Source organism: Pongo abelii, chromosome 3 (genome assembly GCF_028885655.2).
Source record: "Pongo abelii isolate AG06213 chromosome 3, NHGRI_mPonAbe1-v2.0_pri, whole genome shotgun sequence".
Classification (NCBI taxonomy): domain Eukaryota; kingdom Metazoa; phylum Chordata; class Mammalia; order Primates; family Hominidae; genus Pongo; species Pongo abelii.
This window is the reverse complement of record NC_071988.2, coordinates 122,614,277-122,627,352: the sequence shown is the minus strand read 5'-3', so window position 1 is coordinate 122,627,352 and position 13,076 is coordinate 122,614,277. Positions and strand designations below refer to the sequence as shown.

Here is a 13,076-nt window from a genome sequence, read left to right as displayed (position 1 = left end):
AGTGAGTAAATTACCAGCTACTTTTCAGTCTTGTTGAAAATATGAATGAGAATTGTACATAAATATTAAACAGGTATTGCACATTTTACTGTTGTTTTAAAGAATACCATTCCTAATCCTGAATACCATTCCTGATCCCTGTAATATCCCTGATTTTAAAGGGAAAAGAATAGGGACATCTTTAAAAACAGGGAAAATTTTATGTTCTAACTAGCAAATGATTACATAAAGTTGATTCTGTCTCACCTGGTAAGTTTCTAAGATGTAGAACAATTTTGGAGGTTTAGAAAATTATGAAATTTTAGATGTTCACTTTAATAGTGTGTTAAATCTACATTAGGGAGAAATTAGAATAATTTTAAGATTTGAGGTCTGATACCGTTTCCCAGTAGGCTCCACTGAAAGGCATTGCTTCCGTTTGAATAATTAAACTCATCCCTTCATAGTCTAGGTTTTCTGAAAAGTAGCAGCACTTCTTTTCATAACCTATGTGCTGAAATTGGGAATATGGACACCTGCATTTTGAAGGAGGCCCATGTCTATGATATCCCTGAATCAAGAAAGATACCAAGTTCATTTCACAATTAGCTGTTTTCAAGAAATCAGTTAACAGGTGTGAACGGATCCAGTATTATATACTCACTGTGTTGTAGTTGATGTTTGAAGTAACCTGTTTATATACCCAACCAGTCAGGTCTTCAAATAATTGTTCTCACTTGTCAAGGCTATGGTGTCACGATGCTATTTTGGCTGTGTTCCATTCGGCTGACTGCCCATTTTTGACAGATTTATCCTAATTGCACTACATACCCATAAACATTGGCTTACTTGAATGTGTGTTAAGTGCATCAGTTAATATCAGGTATTTTTGTTTAGAATGATAAGTTGATTGATTCATTGGAAAAATTGAGATTATGTCATCCAGTTTCTTTGTTTGTGTTTGTTGTCAAGTAGGCATAGTCACCCTCTGTCTATAAAGTCAAGGTACTAGGAATAAGAGTGAAACTGTCTTTCACATGGATTTTGTTTCCATAATGAAGCTCAGTTCCATAATCAGAATACATACTTCTAGAACATTTCAAAAGGTTTTTAAGGGGGCATTTTCTTTTATAGTATGACCAAGTTCCAAAAAGAGAGGACTCACAGTGTTTTTAAAATTATAAATGTGAAGGTGGCTGTTTATCTATCTAAAGGTACTTTTTGAGCTACTTTTAAAACCTAACTATATTAGGCATGGTTTAGTCTACCAGAAATAAATGATACGGATCAACAAAGAAATGACAAAATGTTGTTTTGAACAGGTATTTCTAAACTGATACTCCTAAAATCGATTACACAGAAGTCATGAAATACATTTTTATCCTTATGTGAAAGAGCCAGAGTCACCTGTATTTTTAATTGAGAACTAAAGTGTTATATTATAAATTATTTCTGCTTAGTAACTGGATTGTTGGTTTATTTCCAAAGTTCTTGTGAATGTTCTGTTTCATTACTGATTGATTAAATATTACCCTGCTGAGACAATAATCTTTGACCTGTAGACACCAGCAGAGATTGGTAATAAATAAAATTCTAAAATAGAAACAGTCTCAATTTGTAAAAATTCATAGATTTAAGGGGACATTCTTTTAAAAGAAAATCACTTAGTCTAGGCAAAATGCTTATATATCTCTGAATCTATGAATTGTATTAAATCTATGAATTAAATTTAATTATTAATCTAAAAATTCGTAAATTTAAGGGGACATTCTTCTTAAAGAAAATCACTTAGTCTAGGCAAAATGCTTTACAGAATATTGTGGATTTATCGGATAATTGGCCTGGTTATTGGTGGTAAGTCTTTATATCTTGCTCTGCTTATTTGGTCTTTTTATGTCAAAAATGTTGACAACATTTTGAAAATTTTGGGTGGGTACAAAGTATCTGTGTGCACTAATCAGCCTTTGCCCTCTCTGTTGAACACATGGAAATGAATTATGATTTTCCAATGAATTCCACCCTCTCTTGAGGTTTGCTAACTTAGAAAATACGTGTTTGGAAATTTTACATATGAATGTATGTTTTCATGCCCACCCCCTTGAAATGTATTAATACCTGTGTATAACAGACTTCAGAGAGAAATTTTTACTTAGTGTTATATGATTGGAGGCCCTTTGAATAATGGAACTTGACTCATCTAACTTTCTGTTTCTGAATCTATGATTTGATATTATCTTTTTTCCATACGAGCTTTGTTTTGACTGTATTTGTTCTTTTTAGGTACCGCATGTACAGGAAAAGCCAAACAACAGGCTTCCCTTCTCTAATTACAATTTTTTCAGCACCAAATTACTTAGATGTATACAATAACAAAGGTAAGTGTTTTAAAATCCCTCTTGCAATCTTACATAATATGTGTAATAATTCTTAAGCCGTTTTATTTTGGTTTGGTCTTAACTATTTTAACCAGTCTTTTTTTTTTATTTTTTTCAGTTATTGTTTGATGCACACTTTGTGATTATCCTCAAAGATACAGATTCAAATTTTGCCAGAGATTGGGCTTATGCACTGTTAATTTTTTAAATATTTTCTAGGACATTTTAATTTTTAACAGGTTTGACAGCTGCTGCTCTAGTAGATACAGACTTTAAAAGAAATAATAATTGGAAATAATCCAAAATCATGCTTCTTAAAAAGAATTTGGATTTAAATAGAATAAGTGTGATTGTGCATGGAAAGGATCAAGAAAAATAAAAAATAAACCCAGTAGCTTGAAATTCAAATTTGAATTGCATTTATTGAGCATCTACCATGAATCGGTTCCTATGCTAGGCAAGTAAATGTTTATTTCTTTAAAAAGCAAAAAAAGAGTAAACTTCAAGGTAAATATTATTAGCTACTCTACCTCCTCCTTTTTTAATATGCAGAGTGAGTCCCTGTGGTTAATTGCCTTGTCCAAGGTCACTTAATTAGGAAGTTAATGAACTAGGTTCAAATCCATACGTCTGGTTCAGTGTCCTGTGCCTTTTTTCTGAAACTCCATACCTGAAAGAAACATGAAACAAAAGGGCATTATTACTTACTACAGGGAAAAGAAGAAGAGCAAGGGGTGCATTATTATCTTCTTTCATAAGTGTAATCTCTTTATTTGGAAATATTATAAAGTGTTCCACATGTATCACATGGGTGATAAAATGTGAAAAAGCCTTTAACTCTATGTAGCACTGGTCTGGATATTATATAGGGAGCATGTCCGAGTGTGGCTTTCTGAGATTAAGAGAAATGGATCACAAAGTCAGAAGATCGAGACCATCCTGGCTAACACGGTGAAAACCCGTCTCTACTAAAAAAAAAAACACAAAAAATTATCTGGCCGTGGTGGCGGGCACCTGTAGTCCCAGCTACTCGGGAGGCTGAGGCAGGAGAATGGCGTGAACCTGGGAGGCGGAGCTTGCAGTGAGCCCAGCTCGCACCACTGTACTCCAGCCTGGGCGACAAAGCAAGACTCCATCTCACAAAAAAAAAAAAAAGAAGAGAAATGGAAACAGAAGGAAAAAAGGAGTCAAATAACATATATAAGGTCAAATATAGCCCAGAAGGGGTGGTAAAAGGCAGCCTAGTTTCTGCACCAGTCTGGAAACTCCTGGAATTAGGAGCCATGCCCCTTCATAAATGAGGTGTGATGGGTGTCTTCCTGGCCCAGGCCTGGTGTCCAGGATGCCTAATATGGGCCTTGGCCACCTTTATTCCCAAACACCTGTTGAATGTCCGTAGTGCTTTGTTTCCTTTCATGTATTCCACTTTCCGGTAGCCCAGAGAATGACATCTGCTGGATGGTGTTTGCTGTAGCCATATGGTCTTTTACATTGCCATTTTGACCATGGTGGGTCCTCCTCTATAGTGAACGAGCATGGTTATCAGTAAGGCATAGTGCAGTTTTTGTTGTAACCATGGGGGAGAAAGGAGGCAGTTCCTAGAAAAGAAGTGCTGCCTTTAGTAGTCTATGGCAAGAAGAATGCAAAATAAAATAAAACATGTTCTCTGCTTGCCGCGTGCTTTTAAGTATGTGGGAGTGGGAGTCAGTGATTCACTGCTAAAGTGAAGATTATTGTATTTGAATAAAATTGATGTCACCTAGAATTTTGAAAAGCACTGCAATAAAATTGGGTTGCAAGCACCTTTAAAACACAATCAGTGGAAAAATAGCTGTGAAGAATCTATGAGTTAATCATTTGATTGTTAGAAACAAATGATCATAAAGGACTCTGGAATTATAAGCTAATAGTTACAGTATGATTTGATTTTTAAAACTACTGTAGAGTTGACAAAGTAAGACATTTGGGTAATTTAACTAACAATATAAGACCCAAGATAATTAAGTGTAAACAAAGAGAGTCAAACACGAAATACATTTGGTAAGGGATAATTTTCTAGAATGGTCAGAGAAGGCCTTAAGATAAAATATGATCTGGATGTTAAAGAATAGTGAATGTTTGATTAGAAAGAGAAATAAATAGTATCAAGGCCAATGAATATTTTTAAAGCAGTAAACATTTATTGTATAAAACTCATAGAAGCTAATCTCTTTGACTGGATGAGGATTCTCAATCTTGCACGAGAGAAGGACCCTGAGATACCTGCAGGGAATGCAGGAATTTAGTAAGTCATATTGTATATCCCAGTCCCATCATGATCCTATAATTTACCAAAAGTACATAAAATATGCTTTTATATATTTTTTATAAACACGAGTTTGTATTGTTCTATGGCATTAAGATTTTTTACTATTAAACTGAGGGAAGGAAATGTCCCTAAAAGTCATTTTCTTGCCAAAGACTGATTACTAAATAGCATGTACTCTACTTAGAAGTTTTCCAACAATTCCTGAAAAAGAAAACCAAAACAGTAAAAAAGGAATAAAAATTGGATTTTACTCCACAAAAACAAACTTAGACTCTTTCAATTCTTCATAATGCTAGGTAATGCAGTTTTGCCTGATACCAGTAGCTATTTCTCAAATAAGGTGTCTATTTCTTCTTTTTGTATAGTTCTGATTTAACAAGTTTGGAACTTAAAAAAAAAAAAAAAAAAAAAAAAAAAAAAAAAAAAAAAACAGATACCAGTGCATCACTGACTTTGAGATTTTGTAGTTCTTTTCACTGTGTTCTTGCCTTTGGGGTAGATCAGAATCTGTCAGGAAAGGGAGTAGAACTGTTTCATTTTGGGAACCTTTTCATAAAAGAAAATATTCTACGGAGAGGAAAAGATAAACTGATAGGGAAGAGAAAGATGTATTCTTTAGTTTAAACAAAATTCAAAAGACTTTTATGTAAAATTTCTGAAGCACTTTAAAGCTGTTATGCTAACAGTGTATACAGTATGTGGGAGTGGGAGTCAATTATTCACTGCTAAAGTGAAAATTACTGTGTTTGAATAAAATTGATGTTAACTAGAATTTTTAAAAGCAATGTAATAAAATTGGATTGCAAGCACCTTCAAAACCCAATCATTGGAAAATAGCTGTGGAGAATCTGTGAGTTAACCATTTGATTGTTAGAAACAAAGGATAATAAAGTACTGTGGAATTAGAACCTGTTAGTTACAGTATGATTTGATTCTTAAAGCTCCTGCAGCTTAAGACAGCAGTAATACTATCTGGCAAAATGAAACAGTGAGAGAAATAGGTTTATTCTTGCCATCTTAAAACCAATAATAGTTGTGATCAGATTCATATTTAAATATCCAGTATTTCTTATTAGTAGTTCATAACTTACCTGTAATTAACAAATAGCATTCAGAAAGTTATGAGGACTAAATGTTCCATCTCTTGGTATAGCCCACATTAATTCGTTCAGTCTCATCCTTTCCAGTCTGCGCTGTCTTCCCGCCTGTCTCCCTGCCTCTGTGTCTTCACTCAGACAGCTCTGCAAGATGCTATAGCAAAAGATGTAGGTTTGAATCTCAGCTCTGCCATTAAGCAACTAACTCATGTAAATTTATTGAACATGCAGTGGCATTGCTATGAGATGAGAAAAAATGTTCGCTTGTGAATATTACATGAAATCGCTTTGAAACAAAATGCTGTGCAATATTAAGACATTATCATTATTGAATATTTTATGTTGTTATTATTTTGTCACATGTTAGTGCAAAGCTTCACAGAAGCTCGCAGGAAAATTCCCTTATTCCTCAGTTTCTTATTTATAATTTCACTATATGCCTAAATCTACCATTATCACCTGTCTCTCTGCTTATCTTGGGGTAAACCTCATTGCCCTAAGCAACTTTGGCTGTTTCTCCACTTTTTCGCCTACATACTTATTTCTATCCAAAATATTTGTCTCATTCTTCTGCCTAAGTAGACTAGACCCACTCCAGTCTGCGTTTCCATAAAACCTCTGTTGGTGGTCCTTCTCTGAATGTCTGCAATGCTGATCATTTCTCTTGTATTTATTGTTTACTGTTTTTCTTGTTAGCTTTTCCATGCATTCCTGTTATTTCCCAATGAGATTATAATTAGTTTGAAACATGAGGCTTTTTGGTACACATTGTAAAGCCAAGTTGCATGCCTTGTACATGGTAGGCAGTCAATACATGCATTGATTTAAGCATTTTTTTTTTTGGAGAATTAACAGCAAGCCTGTGACCAAAAGTACCCTATCAATATTGACCCACAGATCTTTATCTCACTTTAAATCACTCCTATAACCAGTGCTGATACCCTTTCTAAATTGGAGTTAAACATTTGCAGAGCACTTTGCATATTTGAATTGTTGAATTTTCTCCTGTGAATCTGTAGACCTAAAGGAAAACCTATTTCCTAATTACTGAAATACACCAATCAGATTAAAATTACAGTAGTGACACATAGCTTCAATTTTTTAAAAAATTATTTGCCCCCTGTAAAAGTGATTTTGACTATACCCACTCACCAATACAATAAACCTTTATTGAGAACTGACTATATACCAAGCACCATGCTAGGTGTTGGGGATATAAATGAAACAAGACAGACATGGTCTTTGCCTTAGTGTGCTTAATAATCTGGTAGTATGATAGACATTAAATAAATAATTCCACCAATAATTATTTATATATATTTGGAAAAAGCAACAAAGGAAAGAGTGGTGTGATATGAGAGTGAAAAATTAGTCTATGGGGACTAACTGGGGAAGTGACATGTAAGCAATCAGTGAGAGTAAAATCTCTCTGGATTGAGAAATAGAGTGGCAGATGTGAACATTGGCTTAAACAACTCAGTTTGACCAAAAATTGTAATGAACCTCTGGGAAAATGTATTTTATACCTTGATGTAAACACTTGAATTCATTTTCTCTGTAGAGGTACACCTGTGCTTCAAAAGAATCTAAAGTAAATGACAGTAGGTTTCCATGTGGTACAAGTTCTCTGTAGTTCAGATGAGTTGTTGGATGGACGGGTGATTAGATGAGTGGTTAGATATATGATATATATGTAAAGAAATATAAACATATATACCAGGGGTATGTAACTTAGTTCCAGTACACACTACTGACAGTAAAATTAAGGAAATTTGTTAAATGAAAATTATTTTGGATTTGAGAGGAAAGTCTAATGGCAACGAAACTAATTTAGTAATCAAGACCATACATTTAAATGATAACCAAGAAAGAAACCAATTCAATATTAAAGTAGTTAAGGAAGAGAGAGGTAGAAAATTGCTTTTATAAGATGCACATGGAAAGCATCTGCTATGGTTTTGCTGTGTCCCCACCCAGATTTCACCTTGAATTGTAATAATCCCCACCTGTCAAGGGCAGGGCCAGGTGGAGATAATTGAATCATGGAAGTGGTTTCCCCCATACTGTTCTCATGGTAGTGAGTAAGTCTCACAAGATCTGATGGTTTTATAAATGGGAGTTCCGCTGGGCAAGCTCTCTTGCCGGTCACCATGTAAGACATGCCTTTGCTTCTCCTTTGACTTCCACCATGATTGTGAGGCCTCCCTAGCCATGTGGAGCTGTGAGTCCATTAAACCTCTTTCCTTTATAAATTACCCAGTCTCAGGTATGTCTTTATTAGCAGCGTGAGAACAGACTACTACAGCATCATTTGCTAAAATTCTGAGATGTAAAAGTCTATCCTTTTTGATAGGGAAAAATATGATGTTTTGGACTTATAAATTAGCAACTTGATATAATTGCTGATAAAAAGCATTTTAGTCGTGATGTTTTCCACATCCTCATGTATTTTCCAATCAAAAAGGAGTCATAGGCTTCAAGAAGACACCATTTATAAATAAAAAGAGAATTTCTGGCTTGGCAGGAAGATACCATTGTAAGAGAGAATGGAATTGCTGCTATAATGAACCAACATAAGAATTTTGTTGGCAGTCATGATGTGAACAGAAAGGAGCAGATGTAACGTATCCGATGCCAGCTTGACTTGGTCTCCTGACTTCTGGCGGGAACCCTCAGTGACACTGTCTACACAGTGTGGTATGGCCAGACCTCGGAAGCTCATTCCATACTATACCACAATTTTTTTCCACTAGGAGGTTGTTTTATCATTCAGGAATATTTTTCACAAGCTTATAGATATCTGCTACCCTTGTGGTTCACAAGCCAAATTCAGAACCAGCTAGCTCAGATCTTTTTGAGAGAGAGATGAGGGGTCTCCGAAAGGAAAGTGGGATGAATCTATACCCAGGCGTCTCCGAGTAGCATATCTGTCTCCACCACAGCACATCAAAGAGCTCACTCCCCTACAAAGTTGAACCATGTTTTACAGCAAAGATCCATTTCTACGAGCCTGAGGCTTGTCTTAAGCATGGACATAACTTTTAGTATTGACTTTTAAAGCATTTTTTTTTGTATCCTTACAATCACAGGTTAAATGTGATCACTGGTTGCTTTAAAAGTTGGATAAAATTAATCCAGAGACTTTGCCCCATAACAACAGTTTTCCCAGCATATACTTTTTCCCTGCCATCATCTCAAACCTGAAGATCCTCTTAATGGGTCCTGAGCACTTGTTTGCCCCAGATCACTTACTGCAGTATAAAAAATGTAAACATACAGTCAGGGCAGTATATTTGGTACTTTCTGGTAATTGTAGGCTAAGATTGTTTTACTTTTTTATTTTTGTTTTTTGACTAAAGCAAAACAATAAGACATCCCCCCAACCCCTAATTCATTCCTTCATTTATTTGATAAAGATTCTTAAAGCCATATGGGTATGATAGAATTATACACACTAGAAAGATAATTTCTTCATAATGATTATTAAGCCTAAGAGAGTTCACTGAGGAATGGTATGAAATACAATAATTTATATGAAGGAATAAAGTAGAAATTACAAACAAAACCTCTTAGTATTCTTTTATTATCAATATGGGGTGGTAGATAGGCCGGGTGCATCCCAGCACTTTGAGAGGCTGAGGCGGGCAGATCATGAGGTCAGAAGTTTGAGACCAGCCTGGCCAATATGGTGAAACCCCGTCTGTACTAAACATACAAAAATTAGCTGGGTGTGGTGGCCCACACCTGTAGTCCCAACTATTTGGGAGGCTGAGGAGGGAGAATCGCTTGAACCTGGGAGGCTGAGGTTGCAGTGAGCCGAGATCACGCCATTGCACTCCAGCCTGGGCAACAGAGTGAGACTCCATCTCAAAAAAAAAAAAATGTATATATGTGTGTGTATATATATACATATATATGTGTGTGTATATATATACATATATATGTGTGTGTATATATATATGGTGGTAGAAAAGAAATTTATGTAAACATTTAAGGCTGAAGAGAACCCAAGGGTAGGAAGTTTTGATTGGCTTTTAGAAAAATCACCCTCTGAGATGAATGATTAAAATTCACTGCAGAGAGATTTCAACAGAATGTCTCCTCTCATTGCATTTTATATCCAAGATTCAACATGTGTAATTAATCCAACTGTAATATTAATTTCATTTACCATTGTCATTATCATTGTCACCTCGAGTGATATAGCTTTATATACGTGTATTTTTTTTTTTTTTTTGAGGAGTCTCGCTCTGTCCCCCAGGCTAGAGTGCAGTGGCTCAATCTCGGCTCACTGCAAGCTCCACCTTCTGGGTTCACACCATTCTCCTGCCTCAGCCTCCTGAGTAGCTGGGACTATAGGTGCCCACCACCACGCCTGGCTAATTTTTTGTATTTTTAGTAGAGACGGGGTTTCACTGTGTTAGCCATATTTTTTAAAGTCTTCAGTTGGTTATATATTTAGCAAATGTAAATATTTCCCTTCAGTTGTGATAGCATACTATACCTATGCTGTTCACTTTGTTCCTATAAATAGCATATAATAATAACTAACATTTTTGAGCACTTATTATGTGCCAGACACTGTTCAGAGTTTATGTGTATAAATGCATTTAGTCTTTCAACAACCCTATGAATTACTGTATAATCTTGATTTTATTGATGAAAATCTAGGGCACAAAGGAACTGCATATTTTTCCCAAGGTTGACACAAGCTGATACCAGAAAGCCCTGAGATTGAAACTCAGCCGACTGACTGCAGAGCCCACATGCCCACATATTAAGCTGTGTCTGTACTCTTCTGCCTTAGCTTTGTTGTGTGAAATGTTTGTGAATGATCCACTAATCCACTCTTCACCTCATGGTTCCATTATGTTTAGATGACTCTTACTATTCTTCAATAAGAAAAGAAAGCTTTTGAAATGAAGAGTCATTTGTTATCACTTTAAAATTACCTGAGTGTTACGCATCCAAATATATGCATTATTAAAAGAATGAAGTTAGAATATCTTTTACATTTTTCTAAAATAAATAATTCATTTCTCCCTTTAAAATGTATTCCCTAAAGCACTTTTGCTTTTGTTTATACAGCTCCACTGTGAAAGTGTCATTGCTAGAGGCCACTTTGTAAATAGGTTAGTTTTAATCCAGTAGTCACTTGCTCACATTTAAACATTTAATTAATGGAAGGGATGGTAAAATATAAACTATCCCATTAAAATTTAATATTGAAAGATTCCTTGTACTATATATTTTAATTGAGTGAATCTACACATAATCTCTGTATCTTTGTGCCAACAGATGACCTTCTTGATTTCTTAAAAATCACTACTCTCTAATTGTAAATTTAGTTAAGTAGTTGTGAAACCTCAACAAAGTTAAGACACAGGGTATGAGGTAATTCTTGCTTTTCACAAAGCTTTGCTTATAGAATTACAGGATTTCAGATGTCAGAGTTATGGGAGACCTTACCAGGGAACAAAGGAGCATTCAATGCTGAATCCTCCATACAGATTCATTGCCCGGTGCTCTTCTGCCACCAGCTGAAAAGGGTCAATCAAAGAATCCATCTTAAAGTATTGAATTTTGAATTCCGTTGTCTGATAGCCCTGATGGTTAGTTGATTCTTCGGTTGAACTAAAACTTACTTCTCTAGAAATCTCATTCTCTGTAAAGCATTCAACAAGAGAAAAACAGTAACAATCTAAGGAATGTTAAAAACTTGAATTAATGGGTTGCTTTCATTATCTAGGAATTCTAGACCTGCAAGAGACTCTTAGAGTTTACTCTTACAGTGTCAAAAAGTCTGCCATAACATTATTTCCGTGGAAAACAATGTTGATATGAAGTGTAGGAACTTAACACTAACTCAGTGCCAAGGATATCTCGAAGATAAGCTAGAATCATTGCAAGCTATAGCTCAAGGCCTGATACAAAGTCCAAGCTTGAAGTTGAAAAGGGTCTTCTACGAATGTGTAGAGATAACACCAGTTTCAAAATACCTCCCACCAGAGTACAGTTGCCCTTATTAGGCTTTTGGAGCTGCAATGAATGAGAGCAAGGTGAAGGCACGGTGAAGGCACAGTGTTTACTACGCCCATGCCATCTCCTCCGATAGCTTAAAGCTTCAGCTAAGACTCTCTCTCTCTGTTTTTAGTCTAGGTTTGTGTAAGCCTCACTTTAGCATTGTTATAATATAGATTAGAACATAAATGAATTCACTAGCTGAAACTGTTAAGGAACTGATAATTGCCAATGATTCTTTCTTATTAACAAAAAAAATTTTGCTAGAAGAAATTCAAATACTCTATGCAAAATTGTAATGTTAGAAGTGATTCACAATGTTTAACTGGACTTGAGCTACATACAAAGATCAATTATCAGCCCCAAATTCTCTGGATCCTAGTATGTAGGTATAACACATTAGGTGGGAATTATAAAATGGCAAACTATTTAAAATAGATAGCCATGCCCACCTTGAGGTATTTGAAACAGACTTATATAATACTTTACATTTCTGAGGGACAAAATACTTCATCTGATTGTTTAAGATTATCATGCATATTAATCACATGTATTATTTTTTCCCTGGCCCATTCTCAGCAATTGGATTATTTCATCTTTATACTTTAAAAATGAGAGGGCTATTCCTATTTTACAAGTTTGGAAAGTAAAGACTAAATAAGGAGAAATATTTGCCCAAGTTCATGCAGTTGCCATGTGACAGAACTAGTATCGTTTCCACTGTTCTTTAATTTACATGCTCTTACAATTTTAAAACAGTTTAGCCTTTGAGGTGACACATTGCCTTTTACCTAAATTCCTTTAGGTTTCCCTCAGATTTCTGTTTATATTTTGTTAGTTATGTTTTTAGTATCCTGATTAGTTGTATGCTTTGTGTTTCTTTCCTCTCTTTTTCCCTCTCTCCCATTTTCTATTTTCATTCCTTAGGTTTTTTCTTCAAACAACACAATTAAGCATCAACCATATGCCAGATATAGTACATAACACTATAAAAAAATAAAAAGGGATCTGTGCCTCCCTCATTCCTTCTATTGTCTTCCTCCCACTTACTTTATCCAAAATTCTATATATGAATAATAACCTGGTTAAGAATTTGCTAACCCTGTATTAAGAATGGAAACACATACAGAATTGACCCTGGAACAACACAGCAGTTAGGGGTGCCAACCCCCATTGCAATCAAAAATCCACATATAACTTTTGATTCACCAAAAACTTAACTACTAATAGCCTACTGTTGCCCAGAGCCTTCCTGATAACGTAAACAGTCAATTAACACATATTTTGTATGTTATG

At 35.2% G+C, this 13,076-nt stretch overlaps 1 protein-coding gene across 3 annotated transcripts in view; it reads left to right on the top strand.

The window, feature by feature from the left end:
* PPP3CA (protein phosphatase 3 catalytic subunit alpha) overlaps nt 1-13,076 on the top strand; it is a 331,868-nt gene that overhangs the window by 272,243 nt on the left and 46,549 nt on the right. For all 3 annotated transcript variants that reach the window (XM_054553399.2, XM_063723223.1, NM_001133985.1), the window contains 1 exon segment: nt 2,260-2,354. In XM_054553399.2, coding sequence (XP_054409374.1) covers nt 2,260-2,354 — 95 coding nt within the window.